Source organism: Falco rusticolus, chromosome 19, assembly GCF_015220075.1.
Source record: "Falco rusticolus isolate bFalRus1 chromosome 19, bFalRus1.pri, whole genome shotgun sequence".
NCBI classification, from domain to species: Eukaryota; Metazoa; Chordata; class Aves; order Falconiformes; family Falconidae; genus Falco; species Falco rusticolus.
The window spans coordinates 481,738-507,568 of NC_051205.1; the positions used below are offsets into that span (position 1 = coordinate 481,738).

Here is a 25,831-nt window from a genome sequence, read left to right on the forward strand (position 1 = left end):
CCGAGATGTAAGGGATTACTGAGGCCTGGGGACAGACACTTGCAGGTATCTGAGGAGCCTTCCACCATTCTTTGGAGAAGCAACTTGAGGTGGCTCCTGTGCTCTCTGTATCCATTTCCAGAAAGTATGGCAGGTTGAGCACTGCTCCAACACATATACTTCAAGACACGGGAAGCACAGGGAGCAAAGCTAAGAGAAGCTTCTGCCATTACGCACTCCCTAGATGACAGGCTAGCAGAGCTTGATGCAAACAAACATGTAATTTTTGTCAACAAGTGTTAGAGACAGAAATTACACTGTATGTTATATACAGTTTAGGGCAGAGAGGGATCACAGGGCAGTACACAGAGCAAGCATGCACTGCAAGCATCCCATCACACTGATGCAAGCAGTAATTTAAACTAGACTAAGTTTTGTCACTTCCCATCCCAGCCTGCCTTAACCGTATACCATTACGCAATTGCTGCATTCTAAATATAAGCACGGTATTTTTCTTCTATAGTTTCTGTATTTTCAGGACAAAAAGCACTTTGTGATTCTTGTGGTAAAAGGAATTGCAGGAATGTAAGTTATATTTTTATCTGATGGTGGAATTATTAAAAAGGAGTCAAGCTGTCAGGCTGATGTGCCGCGTGGCACCCATCTCATTTTCTTGTCAACAACAACAGTGCTTTCTTGGATACGGGGACTCTGCAGAAATGGACGGACACGTTACACCAGCTAGCTATGCATGTCTATGTAACATAAGAAAGAACTGGCTTGAGTGGGATACAGGTACAGCTAAGAGCATTCGAAGGAAAGAAAAAATTAGGCCGAGCGTCACTTCAAATATATTTAGCTTCCAATAATTTTTCCTTTTACGTCCCAGTAATTCAAGACATTTTAAAACTAATCTGCAGGGAAAAAATTGGATCCAGCTGAAAGATAGAAAAAGAGAAGCTAAAAGGTATTTCCACCTTTAGTTTGGAAATTTTGTTTCTTGATTTTTGGACATGGGGTCATTTCTATCCAGCCCAGGACGCACTTCTGCTCTGTTCATTCAAAGGAGAACCGGTACAATACACCTCACAAGGAATTCAAGCCTGTGTCTGTTGACACAGTCCTGAAAGTTAGATATTTACCAACAGGGATGCCGTTGTTTAAGAAAAGGATAAATTTTAAGTCTCCAGGCTTGCTCGTAAGTGAATTACAAACGAAAACAAAACCTTACGCTGGGAGAATGGACAGATTTAATGGGTCCTTTTCAGCCCTAGCTTGTAAGTCTTTTTAATTAATGTAAAACAAAATGCAAGACGACAGCCATGAGCATAAAAAACAGATTGCTGAAAGCTGGGATGACTCCAGACACGGCTCATTTCATGAGCGTTCCACATAGTCACAACTTAAACTGGGATGTGACCCTCAGTTACTGGGCCAGCGGAGACTGCAGGGATTGAAGAGGTGACAGATGTCCTTGTGGCACTTTGCCACTCAGAATCCTCACTGGCATCAAGCCAAAAAGGATTCCCCTGCCAGTCAAAGTCATGTCACAAGAGCTGGGACTCAACAACTATAACAGGAAAGAAAAGGCCATGCTGTAGGCTGAAGAATTTGGGTTTGCATCGGTCCTGAAGTCAATGGGTCAAGCAATCTTCTGCTGAACCAATGCAGTCAATTCCTGCCCAACAAACCACACTCACCATCAGGTTGCTTCCACAGCGGTAATTTACAGTTAGATGACACACTACTAGAGATACACAAAAGAAAAAGGACTATGGAAAGTGACAGATGAAGTCACACTGAGTAACGACCCTGCCTGACTCCACTTTTTAAGCTACGGAGTATAATCTGAAGGTTCCCTGATAGCTACCGCTAATGCTGTTTGCAAACCAGAATAAAATAATAAGCATATAAAAGGTGATGACCATAGGTAGCTATGCCTATGATTTCATTCCTCTAGTACAGAGTACTGCGATTAATGTCTAGAAATAGAACACCGGCTTTTCAGCGAAAGGTTTCTCCAAAGCCTGCAAGGAACTAAGCCATTAGGAAAATACTTCCATGTACCTCTGAACTGTACCACAGATGCTAAAAAAAATATAAATATATATTTCCACCCAGCCTACAGCAGTATGCAGGAATCCTCCTAAACCTCTAATGCTCTCGCAGCCCTGAGAGGATGCTGGGCATCATCAGACTATGCAGCAAGGGACTGAGAAAGGAAAACAAAAGCATCAAAGTTTGTTTTCTTTTTCAGCCTTCCTCCCTACATTTTCAGGTCAGACAACGGAGCTCTGGATTACATTCCAGAGCTCACCACGAGCCTTATTTTTGAGGGAAAACAAATAAAAGTAACAAAGAAGAAAGTTTCGTGGATTGTTGTGATTCTGCACAATCCTTTCAAATTTAAGATGTGACAAAAGCCTCTCCAAATTAGAGTCCTGTACAAATCCCACTGGTTTCATGGGATCTGGGAATCATTTGGAGAGCCGACCCTACAGGGGCATATTTGAACCTGTCAGAAGAATACACAATCTTTTATTGATAAACATATTGCTATCAGAAGATTAGTTTTTTCAGTAAGTAACCCCACTTGTTTTTCTTAACTGTTAATCTAATTATAGCACACTGGTATCACCAAGCCTTTATTAATTTCTTGTAATCGATTCAGAACATCTGTCTCAATTTACTTTTATTGGTACAGCTATGAAATATTCATCACAACTGCATTACATAGTGATATCCAATACATTTGGAATTCAAGATACTTTTAAGACACTCCCAACAGAAGTATCTGTTTCAAATAGTGTATAGAACCTCCCTCATTACTCATGTGTCTGATCATATTTTATTACATGATACAATGACTTTCAGGTGAGTTTGAGAAAAGTATTTTTCCAGCTCCTTAATCCCAAAGAATCCTAACCCCACTTTATATATTTCAGTATATTACATTACCCGGAGAGATTGCTTAAGCTATCTCTGAAATGAAGGGTGACAACCCTTTAAAAGCAAAAAGGGCCAGAATTATTCACCCTGGAATTTGGCCAAACATACCAGTTTAACACATCTGCTCTTGCAAAACACATCATGATGCACCAGAGTGACACTGAGTAGTCAGGACCTTCATTTTACACCTTACCTGGAGGGTAATACTATTAATGGTAATTTCCACTAATGTGTAAGGGCACTGGATTCATTCTTGAACGGAAGAAAACCAGCTGCTACTCCCTGTAGTCCCTGCAAGGTTTAGCATGACTCCCACTCAAATTCTGCTCCGACACCTCCCTGCTCAGCCCGTAAAGTCTCACGTGCCCACAGCTCACAGTGTGAGCGCAAGTGAGCCTCGCATTTCCTCTCTGCACCCCAAACTGCTCTAAATACTGAAGGCATTTCTGCTTACCATTGTTGTTCACAAATATTGGCACTAGCGTCATCTTAGCACTGTCACTATTCTGAGCCCCACTGCTAATGACAGACGTGGCTGCAGAGATTAGCACCTACAGATGCATGGGCAGCAGCTGGCAGAGGGGCAGAGACGGCCTGCAGACTCACTGAAACTGCTAGAAAGGAATGGCATAATTGTATTTAGGGAAAAAAAAAAAAGAAAGAGAAAGCACAATTTGTTTGTAGCGACACCATACCAGCGTGCTTCTCAGCTGTACCACCATATTGTCACACTAAGTAAAATTTTTAGCTTCATGAAATAGTCCATACTTGCATCCAACTTCTTTAGCTCTGTATTTTCCATCAAACAGCACAAGCAAGAGAAATTCAACTTACTCAAGACCACTGTTAGTTTTATGTCCATTTCAACATGTCTATGACTGAACCACTTTCTCCTTCCAAACATCCTCCTACCTTGACGTCTCTGAATACTATTCCAAGTAAACTCCTTCCACATCCTCCCTGGTTGGCAGGCCAAGAGGAAGCAGGTGACAGCAGCAGAAGCATGCCCTTCCCTAAGCAGGGACAGCCTCATCCTACTCATTATTATCAACAAGCCTTCCAAAGCCCTGACTGTAGAATACTTCCATGAACACCCTGTGTCGACCACAAGTCGTGTGGAACAGCTACTACCAGTTAGCAGCACTGACTACCAGTGCTCCCACAGTACTTCACACCAGGATCCGTGCTCAGCATTGCAGCAGCCAGAAATGCGAGACACGTTTAAACGCTGTCATTAGCTACCCCTGGCCTACAACAAGGCTTAGTCCCACCTCTATTCCAGACATTAAGCTGATACTTTGCTTGATCTTGACCAAGAAAAGGGTAATTGAAATGGCTGAACAAAAGCCTAAATTATCAAACGTGCCAGACTACCTCACCCACACACATAACTGCGGTAAGAATTCTTTTTTCCACGCACCAGACTCAAGTGTGTGGCAAGAACCAAAGGGAGAGTGAATGCAAGTCTTTCTGATCATAGTAACGTATGATGTACTCCCAAATCATGAAATGCTCCTCATCGAGGCTTAATTTGTATCAAATAGGTATATGCACAATGGCCCAACTCACTGTGTTCATGCCAACAGAAATCAACAATCAGAAAGTATCATCCTTGTATCTTTACTCAGTTAGGGCTCCATTACAAATTGGATGATTATACAGCATCTGAAAAACATAAAACCTCCCATCTAGCAATTACTGCTTTTTATGGGTCCAAATTCCTCATAATTTGAGACAACTAACAGTTAACAACATACTCTGACCGGCACATTAAATGCAGACTCTGAACAAAGTTATGCATCTTCCCATTTGCAGAAAACAAGCAAAAAACCCAACACCAAAACGAAAAAAAAACAACCCTCAACTGAAACTGATCATATCAAATCATGGATTAAATAAGTAATAATAAACTAGTTTTAATCTCACTAGTTTGATTACAGAAGTCATAGGAAATACAATTCACTAATCGAATACCCGACTTCCTCACTCGTTTCAAAACTGCCAGAAGGATCAAAATCAACCGCTGAATGCTGATATGTACTAAAGCACTTCACAAAAGAAAAAGCATCATCTTCTATGTAGACTATAAATTCTCTACTTTTAAGAGACTACTACTTTGGCTGTAGAACAGGAGTAACTTCGCCAAAGTTTCCTTCTCATTTTTCAAACAGGCCACTCCTTCCAACACCTGCGAAAATCTTATTGTCTTGCACAGAGAAAAAACGACCCTGTTCCCTGCCTCTTAAACTACTTATTCAGAAGAAACCTGCCCTCATGCAGCGCTGCCATCGTTGTCAGCTCTACCCAGCACTCAAAAGCTCTGCGCACAACTAGAGAAATTGAAATTTGTTACATTACTCATTAATGGGGTTTTTAGCTATCAAATAAGACTGTTTACTTGGAAGATGTACCCAATCACTGCCATTTCCCTTTAAAAACTGAACATATAACAGGAATAATTCTAGAGTAAAACAGTTGATTACCCGTAGCAGTTTTATCAACTGAATTATAATCCTCAACAACAGAATCTTCGATCACATCACTGATTTTCTGCCATGGTTCCAGCTCCTCCTCCTCACATTCCATAAAAAGGTCCGTGTCCGCCATCCTGCAAAGGGAAGAGAAGAGAAACCTTTATTGGATAGCAGGATTTTGTCAGACAGCGACAGTCATTCATTGTAAGAAAAATTCTAATGCCAGAGATATGAACAATGTTTTTATTTCCTAGTATTCCAAAGGTGTATTTTCAGGTTCTTACTTATTTCTCCAGTTATAGAGCTGATTCCACATCCTACTTCATTAGGCTGTGTTTCCTTTTCAAATAGGTCTGTGAAGTTGGTACTGAAAAACCCTTACTTTTGACTAAAAATTGCAGCGGTTCTGCCTCTCCTGCATAAGAAAGCCAACCTAACAGCTTTGAAATCAAAAGTCACCGCCTCAAACCCCAGTATCTTTAAATACATGTATAACTGTGACTGAAAGAAGCATCGTGCTTTTTGCTCTGTTCATGGTTTTGAATATTCTAGGATTACTGCCAACACACATGACAGACAGAATAGCCAAGCTTAAATGAGTAAAAAATGCATGCACAAATGCAGGACAGTCCTCAGCTAACCTTAGCCGACCCCTCCACTCGAACCCGCATGTACCCGAACCCCTGCACGCTCCCACAGCCCCAGCTCTTCCTCTTCCTTGTACCCGGGAATGTGAAGACGATTATGAACTAGTTCAAAATAAAATTAAAGAGTAAAGGGATTTTCTGCAATTAGATCCATAGTTATTGTCTGTCAACCCAAACGAACGTTCTCTTGATCTCCGGAGCAAAGCACCCAATTTACTTTTCCTGCACTACTCGTCACTAGGTATAACCATTACTATACTTACTCAGAGAAAAGACACAACAGCCAACTCAAGCCTGTTTGTCTCTCCTCATGAATAAGTCTCTCTCATTCTTGCCACCAAACTCTAAAACTTCTATTTTGGCTACGTTTTTGTGAGACAGAGGAGCAGAAACAAAGGCAATTAGATAAGCAGGGGGTGTATCACTGCCCGCGTAACAACTTTATACCATTATAATTCACAGTATTACTTTCTGCTCCACTGTTTACATACCTTCCCACTTTGTTTGCTCTTCCGAGCACCACTGCGCACAGAACACAAGTTTTTAGGGATCTGCCTACAGTGAAAGTCCTTCACTGGGACACTTTCTCCTGCGACTGCATCTAATCTAGACCTCAAGGATGTATAAACCTGTACATGTTTATAAAGTTAAGAGTTAAGTATTCAGGCAATCATGCCAGACTTAAAAACAAGATGATTCACAATTAGCAACAGTTTCCAGTGTCCTACAGGACACGGCTTCTCAGCAGGTGGTGGAGTTCCCACCAAAGGTCTCCAAAAAGCCGATTTTCACTACTGTTATGAGATCTAATCAATAGCCACACATTTCCAATCACACTTTGACATCTTTCAAGCCATTAAGCCAAGCTGCTGAAAGGAGCTTCTCCCAGACCTAGTTTTCACACCATTTCAGGATTTGGCTGGTTTTAACCTTCACTTATAAATGATGCTTATGCAAAATTTTAATTCTCCTTAGTAATACATTTAGAAGTCTTTAACTGATAGGTCTCATTCTAAAAGCTCAACTGCCTTTTTAAAGGAAATAAGGATTATTATAGGAAATAAGACACCACAAGACCTGCATTTCTTAATTTCCCACCTGGATTATAGTAAAAAAAGAATCAGTTCGTTCCCTCTTCTATTAACCCCCGGAAAGGCTAGCAAGCAGAACAAGCAGCAGTTCTGTACTGTGAGTGAACAGGAATCAAGACGTCCAGGAGGGATTTTGCTCTTCTTGATTACATTTTGGTGGCAAAAGAGACTGTTATGATTGCATTTTGTCATCTCTACTACCATTTGACAGCCATAAAAGTCTGATGAGAACCGTTCTGAGACAAACTGGCCAAAATAAACAGCTTATAACAGGGGACAGGCAAGAAAATAATCCAACTCGTGTGCAGACAATCTGTGCTTTCAATGGCCACAGAAAACAGTGCTGACCAGAAGGCTTAAACACAGAGTAACGTTTATTAGCTCACTGTTGAAAAAGTGGAAGAGACGTAACTTTAAAATGCAAGCGGGATTATGTAACCACAGAGCAATTAGATTATAAATCTTGTATCATTAAGCTGTGTCTACCCTTCTTATCCTAACAGTCATAATTCTGGCCAAACAAATGCTGCACCTGCTATAAACTGCAGCTTGTAAATCAGTCCCAAGCTAGGATTTACAGGAAAGGCTAAGGCCAGGGGTGCGACCACCTTATGCAAATACCATCTTTTATTTGTACCTTGTTGTGCCACGCTAGTTGTAAAGTGCAAAAGCACCATCATTGGGAATTCCCTGCAATGCAACACAAAGCCAAAACAAACTTTTGACAAATGCTGATCTGAAGTAACTGTCATAACCCGATAAGCCTCAAAACCCCCAAGAATCCTAAAAACTTGTTAACATTTGCCAAATTCAAACTGCCAGCACTTATTTTTTTTTGAAACAACACATACCGTTGTTTTCCTCTAGATACAAAGACAGCCTCTCATTTTTCTGTGTTGTATTTGTCTAAAAAGGATTCTCAGAGCTTATACTTTGATGCTGTTGTCACACAATGGTGTTTTACTAAGAAATGCTCATTTTAGTTTTATGCTTGGTTATAGGTTATACTAATACATGTAATTCTCACTTCCTAATTATGCTTTTGAAGCACAATAATATTCATTTTAAGACTAAAGAATATTTCAAGGAAGCCACTACACCACTTGTGCTCAGTAGCTGATCTTCTTTTGCTCACCACTTCAACATTCATAGTGATAAAAGACTATATCTCATTTATCTTACCCCACACACAACTCCGAACAACTAGTCCTGTCATCACTTCAGCAAGGATGCAGAGCAGTAGTACTTCTACCTAAACAGGTTTATGCCTGTTCACACACATCCTGCCAATTTGAAATATATATTTAAAATAGCTATCCCCGTGTCTCACAATTTTGTGTACTTGCAGCACAGAATCTTAAAAGAATGCAGTAAATGAAAACATTTCTGCATAATTTCACTTTTGGTCTCTATGAAGTCAGATTTGCCCTTTATGGAGGCCTTTAAAAGAAGATAAAGAGCCCCCAAAGTCCAATCCAACTCACAAATAACTTACTCCTACCAAGACTACTTCTTTTAGTCTTTTGGGGGGACCTAAGCAGATTGCTCAAATCAGGGGTGCTCACGGGCTTGTTCGGCTATCAGGCAAAACTCTCGGTAGAGAAACATTATCCAGCATTGTGACTTTTACAAGGGAAGTATAAATACTGTTTCTCTGAACACAGGTAGAACGAGATAATGTATTTTCCTCAGCGTTTCAAGTCCTTCTCAGTTAACTTTTAACCTAAAAAAGCACTCTTTCAGGAACTTTACATGACCTTGCCTCTTCCAGCTGTCCCCCAAGCGCTCTGCTCTGGTATTCAAACACATCTCTGCAGCTGTTTACTCCTCGCTCTTATCGCGCCTTCCCAGCATGCGATTCAGCACGCGTTTCAGAAAAACCCAGTAACAGCTCAGGCTTGCCCAGTCGGCCAGTGGAATCCACTAGCAGGAGAAAGCAAAGGGACATTTAACGGCTCCTCAGGCAAACTGAGGAGGCTGTGCTTTGCATGCTGTAACACTGCCCGGAGCGTAACACCGAGCCAGTCTTAAACCAACTGCAGAGTCCAGAAGAGCTAGAAAAGGTGATCTTCAATAAAAGATGGAACGACCTGGAGTTGTTCAATCCATAGAGGGGACTACCGAAAGCACAATAACCTTCAGACATGTAAAAGTCTGTCGCAAAGTGGAAGGAAGCGGTCTGTTCTCCACACCTGTGATGGAAACAAGTGAAGGGCTCAAACTGAAGAACAGAATATTCCAACCCAGACACCAAAAAAGCTTCTAGGAATAAAGATGAAGCATTGCAACAGGCTGTCCAGGGAACTGATGACATTTCCAGTTCTGGATGTCCCTGGGAACAGACAGATCTGTAAGAGAAGGTATATATACTATAAGGGAGGCAAGGTGGATTAAATGGCTTGCCGGGGGGCATTTGAGGCTCCATTTTTCTACAGCATTGTGCAACTCATGAACTAAACATGTATTACCAGATATTTTTGCTCTACCACCAAACAGCAAGCACACTTCAGCTGTTGACACTGAGGCTTTTGCTACAGGAAGCAATTAAATACTCCGGTAACAGTTAACGCTTTTCATCTTGCTGAATAAACAAAACATTACTAATAAACATCGCACATAAACCAAATTACCCCAACTTAACACATACAAACTCCTGCTCATAAATACTGTATGAAGCAGTAGCTTTTCAAACGCGTCCATTGAACTTTTTCACAGAAACACAGCCTAAAACTAGTCTTAGTAAAATGTCTTGTTATCAGAGAAAAAATAGCTAACTAAATAAAAAAAAAAGTAAATCAAGTCTCCTACTTGTCAAATAAAATTACATTAGTATATTGAAAAAAGAAATCAAAGAGTACTGGAATAATCCTAATATACAATTAACCAAGTGTATTACATTAAGCATGAAAAAGCTCACATCCTCCCTAGCACCCATTACCTGCATGCTTCAAAGACATTACTAGCTTCTTCATTTACACAAAGCCTGCAGTGTGTAAAAATTTTTATTAACCTTCTCTCAAAGGTGGGAAACAAGAGTTCAGTGAAATTAAGTGACTTGCCAAAGATTCTACTAGCAGTGAATGGCTTGGAAATAAAACTCAGTGCCCAGCCCCTGCTCACATTACCGAACACAAACTCAAACTTCCTCCTGTTCTGTTAAAAAAAACAAAAGAGACAAAAAAAAAAGTGCCAACAAAAATAAATTCTGAATGACAAAAGGCAAGAAAATACATTCCATGAAATGAAGCTCTGAAGTACAGGATTATGCTAGAGATCTGCTTAGCAGGGGAAAGCAAGAATGAAAGAACCTTAAATATTATTTCTCTGCCTGCTAACATAAACTTCTTTATAATTACAAGATCTTAGTAAAAACAAGCAAAATCTCATACAAGATATACACTAAGACCTTGAATGGATAGCCATTACAACTGATCAATAGCTACGTATTTATGATTCGCAATATTCACCCTTCAGAGAAACATCTAGAAAAAAATCCTGTGAAGCTTCTAGGACAAAGCTTCTCTTCGCTGGCAAAACCGGTGACACTTACAACAGTAACTATTTGTCTGGAATCATATTACTCCACGCCAGACAAGTAACAGTGCCTTAATGCTCTAGCGATGGGCAGTCTATAAATAGTCAGGATAAATAACCTGCTGTATTAATTAAAGCATGCACATATGTCTGCCCAGGAAGGTTAGAACTACAGAGGAAGTCTTTGCACACATTGTAAAAGATATATTATTCAACACCTCATCATTATTCAGAAGATGCAAAGACAAAATGCTAAAGAGACTGTAGTTACAAGCTTCTTTTGACACTAACTTACATTATGCGCATAGTATTTCATCTGTTCATATCAACTGAACTAAGAAAATGTCTCCTCTCTTCTATAATGTAACAGCTTTGTTTTTCAAAGCTTTGATCTTGAATATTTTTGTATGTAAGAAGCCTTTGCTCAATAAAGTGATTAATCCCAATGATAAATACTCCACATTTAGCTTTTCAGCACATAGTTGGCAGATGCTTGGTTGAAAATATGGGTGCCAAAAAATTTACAAAAAAAAATAAATTACAAAATGTTCTAGACACACTGCAAGAAATAAAGCCTTTCAGACCGAAAGATATTTTCTCTCCCCTTTAGCTGGAAAATGGGAGAAGACCTTCAGGGAAGAGCCAGCACATATTAGCCTTACACAAATAATTGGCACAACTGCAAGATACAGACCCTTTATTTTTTGTCAGCTGATGTGGTTCATACTCATTGTTGCCATACAGGGGAAAATAACCAACAGCCATTAAACTCTTGTATTAAGAGACCAGCCACCTGATTACATTCTCTGATCGACATGATCACCATTACCAGGGGAAATCCAACAATAAAGATGTTTTATTTGCATACAACTAGACAGATCACCTCATTACGAGGAGAAATCCTTTTGTTTTCTCTTATGCCTCACTGAAAAAAAAAAAAAAGTCTCCTTTGTAATTTCAATTGAGATTTGAATTCCAAGATCCAATTGCACCTATTTATCAATGAACCACTTTCACACAGTTAGAGAGATACCAGCTATAATCCCTATAGACTGTCATTATTTTCTCAAGAGAAAATGACTGAGCAGGTAGAAAGGACAAAACATTGTACTGTGGTTTAGAGATCGCCGGCACTTCAATCTTCAAAAAACATCTCAATGAACAAAATAAACACTTAGCCCAGTTTTGCCACCTAAATGGGGTGGCAAACAAAGGACTCTGCTACCACAATGTGAGTTTTAACTCAGTGATTTCACTGAGTTAGCAATGCAAGCAGAGAGAATCAGGTCCCAAGTGTTTTCTATTATCTAAAGCACCTGTGGATAGCAGGTTTTACATGACAGCTGCAGAGTAAGGCAGCTGTGTCTCATTGAAGTGATCTCTAAAAGATGTGTGGTTATATATTTACAGTTCCATTCACAGCTTGATATTATTTGACACAAAGCAAACAAGTTATGACATACATATGCTGTATACACACACACACTTCTTTTTAAAAAGGACTTCAAATTAATGACTTGTTCACAGTGTTCTTCAAAATTCACATGATGGGATGCGCTACTCTTGCTGTATGAGCTTCACTTTCTATGGCTTTTAATTAAAAAAAAAGTATAAATAAATCAGTACTTGTCAGGGCACTGCTGGTGGCCCAATTTCTGCCTACTGGGTGCAATCATCTGCAACACAATCACTCTTAAGGGCATACTAGCAGGTCAGAAATAAATACGTACCCCGTGATAGAGGTGACTTGGTAAAGCAAAAGGCTGAATTTTGTTTCAAGATGGAACAAAGAGGAGGGACAGGGACCATTATCCCAGAGGGACAGAGACTATTACCCAGAATTTCACAGCATCCTCCCTCCAACATGATGTTATCTACAGAGGTACGAATATAGCCATGTACTTTACTGACGGAAAAACAGAAAAGGAATTCATCAGCCTTGCCCAGATCAGATGTAGGAAGTACTGAGAGAGCCGCAAAGGACCCAGGCACCTCCGTTCCCACCTCTCACTCCCCAGCCCAGATTTGAGCAGCTGGTACTGTCTCTGGCTATGAAGGAACTCCAGATGTACATACGTTTACACTTTGACCATCACAAAACAGGTAGCAAGTTAAGTAGTTTGAACTAACAGATATCCTAACCCTAAAAGATAACACCAAGCCTTCACAAATCCTAATTTAAATCTTTATTCACCATTTTCAAGACAGAATATGCATATTCATGTTAATTTACAATGTAGAAAACCAAGTGAATATGCAGTGAGAATCAATCCAAATAGCAGACCGCACTGATATGCTAGTGGGTTTTTAAATTTTTTTAAAGAAAAAAGCCCCAGCCAACTCCCAAGGGGAGCCCACAGTCACAGCTGATTATTAGTGATGAAGGACCAAAAGCAAGCTGAGGAAGTGATGACAGAGTATTTTATGAACTTTAAAGACCGGCCTTGCATCTTCCAGAAGTCTACGACTAACCAAACGTGGCTCCTGCACATTCTCGTACAGAGCTTCCACCTTGTTCACCGACATTACACCTGGCAGCATAGCTGTTTGGGACACAGCTGGCACAAAGAAGCCCCAGAACAAAGAGTAAGTCCCTGCAACGTATCTGCACAGGGAATCACTGCAACAGCTCCCAGAGAGGAGCCGCTGTGGGCTGGCGACCAGGCTTCTGGGGAAAGAAGGGATTCACCCAGGGCAAACTGCATCCTACCAACTCCGCTGAAACGAGGAAATGTGGCTACTCTGCCCTGCAACAGAAGGTAGAGGTAGGTTGTGCACAGACTACCTCCCAGAAGATTACATTAAAAATTTAAAAGCACCAAGTATATAAACTTTCTTCGTTCTTCTTGCCAAATGTTTGTCAGTTTTTATGTCCGCCCAGATTGGCCATTGTAGATTTACTTGCATCGTGGTTATAATGCTATTGATACCCCAATCGTTTCCAAAAATACATACCAAGAATTAACTGACCCTCAAATTTTCTTCACCACTTGCTATAAAACAGCCTCCTTCCCTCTTGTCAGTTCCGAAAAGAAGATCTAAAATACAAGATTGAGGGCTGTTTTTAGAAGACCTACAAATAAGCTTGAGCAGTTGATTCAATGCACGCTTTAGGATAGAAATTAATGCATAAATCGATTTCTCTTGTCCAAGTTTTCCTTCTGAATGGCCACTTCTTCTCTCCATTGTGTCCTCCCCTGGTGACCACACAACCTCAATGGAACTGCTGTCATTATGTATTTTCTTGCTTACTTTCAATAACACGTACTTAACGGCAAGGAATGTACCTTAACTTTTTAAGAACCTAGAAACCTAATGAGGTTACATTAAATGCAAATGAATCCTACGATAAAGGTTTCTGCTGTCAAGACATGCTGCAATCCCTGCCCTGAAAAAAAGATAATGCTCTTCAGTGGCTTTTTATGGCTAACTGGCACAGCCTAAAAGTGATACAATCTAAGTGATGAAAATCCATAGCGGATGATGTTTTCATTACTGTTCACAGGGCTATTCATCAAGAGCAACATCTCCAAAAAAAAGAGAAGGAAGGGGGAACGTGAAAAGCATGGCGCAAGCTGAATGCCAGAGTTCGACAGTTACATCCTTCAGGCCAAGGTAAATTTACTTTTTGTTGACTGATGTGGTTGACTTGACTTTGCTGGTACTGAAATAATTTCAAAAGGCATGTTACGTTTCCTACAAATGCTATCATTTAAAGTCCTATATATTTTATTAAAGGCTTTGAAGTGTGTGATGCCTACTAATTAAAATGTATTATTACACACTCAATTAGAACGATTGTTATCTGCCTTAAAGTTTGAACTGCAGAGTGATGAAAACAAACCGCTTTCTGGTTTTCGGCGTATTTTGTGAGCATGGGACTACCTTGAAGCTTCTAGAGGCCAAGAGCATGTCTGTAGCTATATTTCTGCAACGGGCTCTTTTGTGAGGAGACAGCATGGAGCACTCCACTCATGTCAGTGTGGATGCAGGTCTACTCACGGGAACAGTTGGAGGCTCTCTTGACAGTATCTAAGCAGCTGTGAGGATGGGGCGCAAACAATGTAACCATATATATCCACAAACGCAAGACCAACTGTAAATAACATTTGCAGAACCCCACACCCAGACAGAGCTTAAAGCAGCAACAGAGAGCAAACCCTCTGGGCAGGTAGCCCTGTAGAACAGGGCTAATTACACGTGCTAATAATTAATACAGTTGGAGGGGAAAAAAAAAAAAAAAAAAAAAAGAAAAAAGTGTGCGTACAGCAAGCCTGGCTTCACATTCAAGGATGAAAATTAACAACTGCAGCAACCTGAAGCTCTGAGACAGCATACACGGAGAACCAGAGTTGGGAATATGCATAATTTGTCTATCCTTGCAAATTATTTCCTAAAAGAAGCAACACATCATTCCCACCCCCCATTCCTCTACCCCCACTTCCGATCACTCACTCCTGCCCCATTTGGTATGTCTTGGTGACAGCTGCAACTGCTGCCAAGTTAATAAAAATAAAGCTGTGTGTGTTGTCATGTGTTGCATGTTTTCAGCAAGGGTGTTGGGCAGCGGGACTCATGCCTCTCCTTCATCTTCACACATGCTTTATGTCGCATGCCAGCCAAGGAAAGAAGCAGAGAGCAAGGATGCCCAAACATAGTAGCCCAGGTTCCCCAGGTACCTGAGAGAGCAGGGCCACAGTAAGGGCCAGGCAAACATCTAATTTTTGTTCTCTGTCACCAGAAGAATCAGCCTCGGGGTATTTTGCATTAAGTCTTTTGGCAATGCAGAGGCTCTCCAGGAGAGCCTGCTGAAGGGAACCCCTGCCCCAGCAGTGGGGCAGGCAAGCAGGTATTACCAAGGGTGGCGAGTGATCCAGGCAGTCTGGGCAGCGCTAAGGGGATGGGGCAGGCAGGAACGCAGGGAGAGGGCCCGCCAGCTCAGGGAAGCAAATAAAAAGAACAGTTTCCCCTCTGATGTGCCTGGGAAGAGCCCCTTTCACCGGGGCCAGGGGCTCCGGCACCCAGAGCTCTCTCGGCACCGAGGGTGACAGGAGGGGGTGGCGGGCGGCGGAGCAGGGGAGGCCGCTGAGGAGAGGGGCCGGCTGGCGGCCCGCTGGCCCCGACCTCTGGGGAGAGGGGGACCCCTCTGTGAGGGTGGGGAACAAGCAGGCCACGGTGTGGGGGGGTGTCGCTCCCTCAAGGAGGTGGGCAGAGACTCCCCCCACCATCCGCTTCCCTTAAGAAGAGGAGAAAAGGGTATTTCTCCAGAGAAGTATCACAAAACCCACCCTGGGTGTATTGTGGCGGCTAAGAAAGAGAGAGAAAAATAATCCCCGTGCCCAACATGGCCGCCCACCCAGCACCAGCCATGGGAAAAGGAGGAGGGGGAGGCAGGACGGGGGGGGGCTGCGGCCACCCCCTCCCCGGGGGATGTCGGCCCGCGGGCGGCGGGGGAGGCCCCGCTCCGGCCGGGGCGTTGTGCGCGGCGCCCACAGGAGCGGCGGGGGGAGCGGAGGGAGCTGCCGGTGCCGCGTCACCGCCCGCCCCCCCCCCCCGCCCGGCGGAGGGGGTGTGCGCGGATCCCTCCGCCTCCCCTCAGCGCCCGGGCGGGCGAGCGGCGGCCCGGGCATTCCGCCGCCCAGCGGGAGCCGCCGCCGCGGCTCCTCCCCGTCCCCCGCCTCGGCAGCCCCGAGCCCTCCCTCCTCCTCCCGCCGCCGCTTTGTGTACGGCGCGCTCTGGCCCGGCCGACCCCCCCTTCTCCCCCAGACCCGGGCGGTTCGAACCGGTTCCAACGGTCACCAACCGCCGCCCGCGCTGCGCCCCCCCCTCCCTACGCCCCCCTCCCCCCCCACACATAACGGGCTCGCGCCGCCTCACCTTCCTCACCGGCACCGCCGCGCTCCCGCCGCCGCCGCTCGCTCTTAAAGGGCCCGGCGTGCGGGCCCCCCCCGCGCTCCGCCGCTCTCCGGGCGAGGCGACCGGCAGGGGAGGGCAGGTGGCATGAGCCCCCGGGAACCCCGAGCGTGATGCTGAGGAGAAGGAGGAGGAAAAGGAATTATCTGTTTCTGCTCTCCCTCTGTACGTTCTCGCGGGGGGCGGCTCCGTGCTTTGCGTGTGTCTCCGCCGCCCCCCCTCCCCCCTTCAGCAGAGAGGGGAAAAGGGAGGGAAGGGGGGAAGGAAAAAAAAAAAAAGCGCGCCCGGCGGGCTGATACACGCGCGAAGCGCCCGCAGACACACACACACACATACACACACACACACACACACACAAAAAGGGGACCTGGCCGGCGGAGGGATACGGTGACGTCATTTCCTTCTGGGCCGCGGAGCGGCGCGGGGATTGGTGCGCGGCGCGGTGACGTCACCGGGAGGCGGGCGCAGCCGCTGCCCTGGCCCTGACGAAGTTTGTGTGAAGCACGAATGGCGCGGGGTGGGCCGGTTCCCCCCGCCCCCGCCTCCGCCGCCCCGGGGGGCTGCGACCCGTGGAGCCCCGGCCCCGGGGGAGCCCGCGGTGGTTGGAGGGGGGCCTGCCGCCTGGCCCAGCTCTGCGGCCTAGCGCGGCCTCGGGGCCCTGGCGCCCCGCCGCCATCTCCTCAGGCGGGCTCAGGCGGCGGCTGCCCGCCCCGTTGCACCTGCCGGCCGGGCGCCTGTGGGGCGGGGGGCGGCCCCGCCGCTGCCCGGTGCGGGGTGGGCGGCCCTGTCGCGGGGCTTGGCCTGTGTTCGGGGCTGGCCGCCTCCGGCAGCGTCTGCTGCGTTTGTGCTCCCCAGGTGCCGTAGGTTGGCGGTGTGGTGAGGCCTCCGTGCTGCCCTGCATAGGTGTAGGGGTAGTTAACCTTACTGGCCTCGTAATTGCGCCCTGGTGCCTTCACTGCGGGGTTATTCGGGTGGCTGGTGCTGTGGGCAGTGTTGGTGGGGAGGGCGAGGAGGGCTGCCGATGGCGCTGAAACCTGCCGGCCCTGAGAAGCCCCGTGTCCCACTGCCAGTGCCTTCCCGCAGGCCTGTGGCTCCAGGCCATTGGAAGATGCGTGTAGTGCTGAAAGAGCCTTCCAAGCTCCAGAAACCACTAGAGGCCTTTTTAATAAAACTTGGCTGTTACTTTCACATTGAATCTCCCTTCGGTGAGGCTTGTAGCAAAAGTTGGCACAGGTTTCATCCCTCCTTGGATGGCTTCAAGGGGGAGGCTGAGGAGTAAATAGCCATAAACTTTCTCCGTGGATTCGTTGGAGGTTTTCTGGGAGTCAGGAGGCAGGTGGGTGGGCACGGCAGCGCAGCCAATGTCGGGAGCTGCCCACCTATGTGCAAGGGCTTTGCTACCATGGATGCTTAAGGGTATATTTAACTTTTACATGTTTAAACAATCCAAATGCAGTCAATGCAACTATATAAATGCTTAAAATCGTGCATTTGCTTAAGTACGTTGCTGGATTGGTGCCATATAAGTTTCCTGGGCTGTCAAGCCAACGTATCATCAGTGACTACAGTTCTCCCAAGCATAAATTGAAATGGTTTAGATCTTTAATAATGAACTCAGTATCATGATTATATCTTTAATAATGATCTTATTGTTGTGACCAATTTAGGAATGATGGGACATACAGCTTTTAATGGCATACCGTGCAGACTGAATACTGAAGATCGTGTGTTTAAAACAGATAATACATATTTTTTAATAGTTAACGTGTTTAACAGAAGTACAAGTACACATTTTTTATAACTTGGTTAACACATCTTCAGCATACTTTAAAATAGTATTTTACTTATTCTTAAAACACTCTTTTGAATTTGGCAAGTAGCGTGCCTCCCGAATGGACCCCCTTGCTGTGATACCCATGTGTTGCTAGAACGTGATTTATTATTCTGCAGTTCATTAAACAATCACATTAATTTTCTTCTGATGGTCTTTGTGAGTTACCAGTCATTCTTCCTGGTTTACGGAATGCGCCAGGCTACTTCACCTCGTGCTGGAGGGACGTGTTTTCATTTAACTGTCTTATCTGTCACCTATAAATCATATACATACACAGTACAAAGAGCTGCATTCTCTTCTGTGGTTATGCCACTGATAGTAATAACAAACATCATTATGGATAGTTATGCATTTGTATTCCTGATTGTACTTTGCAGCCGCTGCCTTAGATGGAGTATTATTTAATTATTTAATATAATAATAGCAATTTTCACTTGCTTTTTCAAAAAAAAGATAATCTGGAAGCAGAAGCTATGAATAAAAAGTGATTTTGTTCATTACATGAAAGGGAAAACAGCCAGCCGCACTGGCATTGCTAAAAATGGGAAAAATTAAGTTTGTAAATGGGATTCAGATGTCGATAGCAGCAAGGATTTACCAATGAAGTTTTATATTACTAACGGATGACTAATGATTGTGTTTACCACTGAAAAAATTACCATCTGCTAATCCCAAACTTTATTATTTCCTTCAATGTAAATGCAATGTTTCTTAGACCTAGGGTAAAAAAGCAAAGTTGTTTTTTTTTAAAAAGCCATAAAATTTCACCAGCGTGGCTTTGTCTTTACCCAGTGTATCTGGGTCTGCAGATACCAAATTCAAAATAAATTAATGACAGGGTGAATGCAGCCGTTTTAATTCACATCACCGCTGGTGAGTTATTTTTCGTTTTTGCTGTGTCCAGCTGGAACAGAAGGAGAGCTCTCTATCTGGGGAGTGCAGTGGAATGCGACATTTTTAGTTGCTATTGAAGTGCGTAAATTCACAAGGGTAGCAAACCCAGGAGTTTGATATTCTTGCTCCAAAAATAAAATTCCTGTTTCTTTAGGAATAAGAATACTTGTGTTTTAAAACTCAGCACACAAGTGTTTACACTCGTGTTTCATCCTGTAAATACCAGCGATGTGCATTCAGGGCAGTCTAGGCGATCTGTTGAACTACAGGTGTTTACATTGATGATCTGTGGCTGAAAGAAGCAGGAAAGAAGTCTTGAAGTAGAAAGAAGGCAAATACTTGAGAAGGCATCAAAATGCTATTTTCCTTGGGGCTCGCTCACCCAAGGAAAAAAGCCACATTGAGGTCAGCACACACAAAGTGATCTAAGCGTGACAGTCAAGCAGGTCCAGCTGTGCACCTCAACCGCACGGACCCTTTTCCTAATCTAATGTACGTTTTAGTAGAAAACTTCACGTAGAAAAACTCAATTGATAAATTACATGTTCCAAAGATTGTAAGTTGGAATATTGGATTTTGCTTCTGCAGGTAGCCCGTGGTTTGGACGCTTGCCATGTCAGGTTTTTTTGCCAGGGCTCTAAGATTGGAAACACCTGCAGCAAAAAGTGAAAAAGTTTCAACATGCGGTTTTAGGGTAACTGAGCAACTCCTTGAAAGGATGTACTTCAGCCCTGAAAGTGGAACAAGATGTAGTAGACTTTTCCAAGCTCTTAAGTATATTCAAAAAATAATATGGGGCTGGCCAGAAAGACAAATGAAGAGTTTTGCAGGAGCAGAAATTTCTACTAGAATATGTTTGAGTGAAATCCGCTTTGAGAAATGCCACTAACAGTTTGAAAACAAAATTACAAATGTAACTTCTTTTTTTCCTGTGACAGATTGACTGAGTCAGGTATGTCAAGGTAGACAGATGCTTACGCAGCACGGCGTGCTGGCTGCTCAAAATATCCGAGATTACTACTGTTAAGTGATGTTTTCCCTGAATATTTTTCAGCTTCTTTATTATATTAATTTGTTTCTCTAAGTACAGGACATTTCCTTATTTCCTTTTGATTACAGAACTGTTTCTGTTTCATTTATCCCATTAAATTAATACTTAGGTTCAGTTTATATTGTTTGTGATAAATTTAAACTTAACTAGCATTCTTTAGATCTGAATGTTTAAAACATCAGCATTCTGTATTTTAAGTTACATACAAAGTTTTGAACTTTGCTTTTAACTTTTTCAAGCAAGCATTGAAATAAATGTCTCTAGCTCTTCCTGAAATGCTTTTCCCAGCCTCCTTACAAAGCAGAAATCAAATGTGGTGTTTTACCTCAAAAGATTGGATTTGGGGAATCCTCCATTAAATGTTTTTCTTTAATACTTTGCACAAATAGGTCACTGTGATGCCAGAGGATGCTTATTAATTGGTTCCATGCTCAATTTAATTCTCAAATACATTGTAACTCAATTACATTTACAAGGTGTACCATAGAGCACAGATTTTCATTTGTTTATAGCTATAAATTTCTCCCTTCTCTCTAAAATTTCTCTGCAATAACTAAACGTGTAGCAGATTTCCTCCCTGTCCACTGTTGTTTCTGTACGAGCTAGTGGCTACTGAAGGAGAGGAATGGGTGGCGGGAGTTACTTAAGCAGTTTTACACCACAGAGCTACCAAATGCGTAAGCCTGTTAGGCTTGTGTCTTTGAAAAGATTGCTAAATCGTTAAAAACTCTTTACATTTCTGTTTTTAGGGTAAAAAAATATGCCCAGCTGTTTCAGTATGTTGCAGAGAGGTAAGAAGTACATTTTCATTTTGTTTGGTCATTGAGGAATATTTTTAGTCTTTTTTTCCTTTTTTAAAAAAAACTTTTTAATTTAAATGAGCTGTTACAATATGAGGTCCCAGGGGACTTGATTAACTCTTGGAGGTGTGTGCTTGGCTCCCGCTGAAAAGAAACCGCCCTCTGAACAAAGGATATCCTTAGAGGTCACACTGAAGTTTTGGATTTGTTTGGCCAGGAACATATATGACAATTATGAGCTCTTCTCTGAATGCATGTTTGTGTAACAGGAGTAAACAATGAGGTAGAACAAATGTAAACATTTCCTTTTGAAGGGCACTAAATTTTGAAGAAATACTGAAGCGTTATGGTCCAGCTTGGCTGCTGATGCAGGTCTCTCTCCTTTATTCTGGAAAGAGCCTGACTGAGCAACAGAGGTACAAAGAAAGAGTGGGGTTCCTTCCCTTAAAAAGCTGCTAAGACGGGCAATTTTTACTGATAGCTAATACTACTAGTCCTGAAAGAATGACAATATTATCTGCAAAATAGGAGCTAATTAGTTATGCAAATAAGCTGCCACTGCAGGAGAAGCCTACTCAAGGGAAGTCTTAGTAAAAATAGAGTTAGAGGCCTCTAGCCTACAGGACTCTGGGATTTGGCCCAGGATCAAGATACTTCTCTGCAGGAAGCTGTTGTGGCTATAAAAAAGTCTGTCTTTTTAATCATTGGGTTTGTTTGTCTTGTCAAGTCCCAGCTGAGATTTCCCTTTGCAGTTTCTCTAAACATCTGGTTGTTGTCATTTCACTATTATCAACCTTGAAGTAAAAGATTGGGCTCTCCAAGATTATGCAATTTCTTTAAACATGATGAAATTATTAAAAATAATAAATGTGTGGGGTTTTGTACTTGTTTCAGCTTCAAGCCATGAGTTCTCCATAAACATGAGGCTTAGCATATTGCCTCTTAAAAAGAGAAACTGTGATTCCTTCAGAGAGCGTGACTGGGGGATTTAACAGAAATCTCTCCTGTAAGATCTGTGATAAAATTTGAAAGTTGTCAAAAGCATCTTTTATGATTACATGTGTAGATATTTAACTCTGGTTGCCAATGGAATTGCCATATAGATGTAGGATTTTATTTAACAGTTACAGAACAATAATGTGGCTTGCAAATATCTGTGAGTTCGAAGAAGGCTGTCAACATTGGTGTTGCAGATGATCACTTCGTCAACTTGACATCAATTAATGCACGGAGACCTGCTTCCATGCTGTTTTAAGATAAATTCACACTAATGCTTTTCAGCCTGCCTCTGAATCCACATAAAGTTGGGAACAAATATCCAGAGAAAGGAATTCTGAAAACCTTGTTTAAAATGCATTAGACGTTTCTAGCTTCCAGGCTAATTCTGATAACAATGGTATTACTTCAGGAAAAATACGCCTCCACTTCCAAATTTCTCCATTTTTTTCATAATCCCTTCCCTTTCATAATCCCATAAACCATGATACTCCTACTTTGCTATTGCTTGTAGATTTAATGTGCCTATTCTGTTTCACGTTAATGTGGATCTGCAGGAGACTTCTGCAGAGCTACAAATCCTTCCCATTTGTCAGTGAATCATTACATGACTATTTTTTTATTTTATAGTTTTGTAGGTATCTTTACACCAAACTTACAGCTGTTTTGTATAAGCTATACGTGTAGTTAGGAGGAAGGAGTGAGGCACAACATCTGACTTCTCACTATGACTAAGAAATATGTTTTCTTCCCCTTTTGATCAAAGTATTCTCTTACCATAGAAATAAACTGGTGCATTGCGATTTGTTCTTGATAATTCCAGGTTACTTCTTTCCAAGTTCTTTTCAGGTTCTAACAAATCCTTCAACAGTTTTCCAGAGAGTGAAGGTGAATGGTGTATATTTCCTGATTTCTTCTTTTGGAGGTAGGTTTTGTCTTCTGCAGCCTAATTTGTCCTCTACAAATTCTCAAAAAATAAATTCTAGTGTTTCCATTCACCCCAAAGTTGTTGTGGGTGAGTCGCTTAAACTGCAAATTGGGCCAGTAAATGGGTAGTTTTCATTTTGGGTGCTCAGCATAAAACATCTGCAGCTAAATTTGCAGGAAGGGACAAGTGAGCTGCAGATGTTGGTATAAATAAGCTAAATACTTGTGCCTTTTTTAAAGTGAACATTAAATTTATGATTGGTTTTGGTCAATGGGGTTATAATTCTCTGTCTTAAGTCAGCAGTTGTCAAATAATCTAAGTGATGGCACCTAACAGAGTGGGTATTGCGGAGATAAATTTAATAGTGTTTATAGAATATGTGTATGGCAAGTTCTATACAGCAATTTAAAAAATTGTGGTTTGTGTTTAGTTGGAATGTGTTGTTTTGTTTTTTTTATATAAGCTTGGGGTTATGCACTAAATATTACTAGTTAAAAATGTATTAACTACTCAATGAATTAAGTGTGCATCTTACAGAAAAAATGGTGATTTATTTCACACTATAGGATTTAAAATGTGCATTTAAAAGGCAACTGAATTTAATTTATATCAGCATAAAAGAGGATTGAATTTAATTTATATTGACACCCTTAGCTGTAGCTTTTATTAATGAATGGGTGACTTTGCGAGCAGAATGGCCTCTTAAATGCTGTTTCCTGGTCATAATTCTTTACCAGATCTTACTCTGCCCTATCTCTGTGGTGTTTGAAGGATTTTGTAGATGCCCATTGGATGATCTGACTCTTGCTTGTCATGTGTGGATTTTTTTTCCTTCCCATCCTCTTTAGAGGTGAATGAATCTGTCTCTGGTAGATTGCTCTCTTTTGCTGCATGTTTTGTTTTGGGGTTTTATTTTCCTGTTCCATTTGTTTGGATTTATTTTCTTTTTTTCCTTTGCTTTACTACTCTCTGTACAGTGAAGACAAGGAAGAACTAACCTTGTGCTTCTAAATGCAATAGTCTTTACTCAAGCAACATTCTCAGTGATGTTTTTGCCTGAGGTTTGCAAGATTTTGCCCATTTTGTAAAGATTCATTTAAATTGACATAATGTTTTCATAAAAATTAAAAGGTATTAAACTCTACCAAGCCAAACACAGAATGGGGAAGTCTTAGTTGCTGTACTCTTTCACAATGGCATTTAGATTTTTATTCTTATATCGTTTTGGAGAGGGAGGAGAGATGTTTTTTGTATTAGTTGTATGACTAGAATGAAAATAGGAGTGCAAAGTAAAGGTTCTGAACCTAGTCCTGAAGAGGTTTTGCACTTTGTGCAATTGCAGGACAAATTATACAAACAAAATACATAACTTTTGGTTGCTTAATTCTGTAAACATGTTACAGAGTTCAAAAAGTCATCAGCAGTAAGGTTGACAGAAAGGTTGACAGATGGCCACCTTGAAACTTGTCTGGGGCAGTGAAGACAAATAATTTCTAACTCTGGATGTAGCTATTTCATGTTGGTTTATATGAACTTTCTGATATATATATATATATGCCTGATTCAGTTTATAATGGTTAATGATTATAATTAGTTCTTTTTATAGTGCTTTTATATAAGACTTTCAATAAAAGATAAGGGAACCAATATTCTACATACTTAGCATATGTAATATGTAGGACATTAGTTAAACTAGAGGGCTCACAGTTTATTTTTGCATTCTATTGGTAGATCCATTGTAGCATCTAAAGATTGAAAATAAAGAATTTTCACGTTGTATCTACCTTGGAAGAATCTGTATCAAACATCTGAAAACCAGCACATCGAACTCGGCGGACATGCAGCTGAGAATGAATGATGACAGCATCTTGCAATGATGGCTAAAGGTAGGAGCGTGTGGAATCCTGGGCTGAGCGCCTGGAGTTGTTCCGTGTGGCTGTGGAGTGTAATGGGAAGGTGGGGTGGGACGGGCGTTGTGTAGCCCAGTGCTTCCAGGCTGGCTTTGATTGGGAGGCAAATGGAGTTCTCTGTGCTGTTCAGTGCTTAATGAATGGTGTGCGGAGCAAAGGAGCGAGGCTTTTGGGGAATCTGCAGCATGTGAACAACAGGCTAGGTAAAGCATCGAGGCGGATTGCTTTGAACCAAATCAGAATTTCACTCAAGTGTAGTTTGGAGTTCAGATGCCGTGAGAAGGTACAGGCCAGAAATACGTGTTTGGCCCTGCATGTTCTTTTTATGCTGCTATAAATATAATGATCTGTTTGTTATAACCGTCTCTCAAGACAAGGCGTGCCGATCTCTTGATAAAAGTGTTCTACTCTGATAACGTATGTTTGCATATCTCAATGATGACAGTTCAGTGAGATTAATTTCTAGATGCAGAGTACACAAATCGGGCCTGCACTTGCTGAAAGCATTGCCGGAGTCTGACCTGCAACAGGGGGTGTTACAGTAGTAGGAGCTGTGTGGAAACTGGAGAAAGGTGGTGCAGCGTGGGCTAGGCTGGGAAGGACTAGATGAAAGTGTTTGTGGCTGCTTGCGTGGGTTTGTTTTTAACACAGCCCTCTTTCGCTTGATGGGTTTTATCTCGCATTTTCAGGGGGCTGTTCCCAACTGCTCCCTTTGGCACGCCGTTCTTTTCATCGAGCGCCTCTTTTGCACCTTCCCAGCTTCAGGCTGCCTCCAAGGCTGTTCCAAAGCCTCTGGGTGTGTACAGGCTTGTCCTGGCCTTTCGCTGCTTT

The 25,831-nt window shown here is 42.4% G+C and overlaps 1 protein-coding gene and 1 long non-coding RNA gene across 2 annotated transcripts in view; one reads left to right on the top strand and one right to left on the bottom strand.

Annotated features, from left to right (window-relative positions):
• The window catches only part of POGZ (pogo transposable element derived with ZNF domain), a 37,266-nt gene extending 20,309 nt beyond the window's left edge, over nucleotides 1-16,957 (bottom strand). Inside the window, 3 exon segments of the mRNA XM_037411816.1 lie at nucleotides 5,412-5,536; nucleotides 9,231-9,332; nucleotides 16,552-16,957. Of these exon segments, the coding sequence (XP_037267713.1) occupies nucleotides 5,412-5,536; nucleotides 9,231-9,286 (181 nt within the window). The 5' untranslated portion in view covers nucleotides 9,287-9,332; nucleotides 16,552-16,957.
• A 117-nt stretch (nucleotides 16,958-17,074) lies between these two features.
• On the top strand, nucleotides 17,075-24,970 carry LOC119159255. Its single transcript, XR_005108050.1, has 3 exons — nucleotides 17,075-17,498; nucleotides 23,002-23,087; nucleotides 24,822-24,970. It is a non-coding gene; the product is annotated as an uncharacterized LOC119159255 (long non-coding RNA).
• The last annotated feature ends 861 nt before the right edge of the window (nucleotides 24,971-25,831 follow it).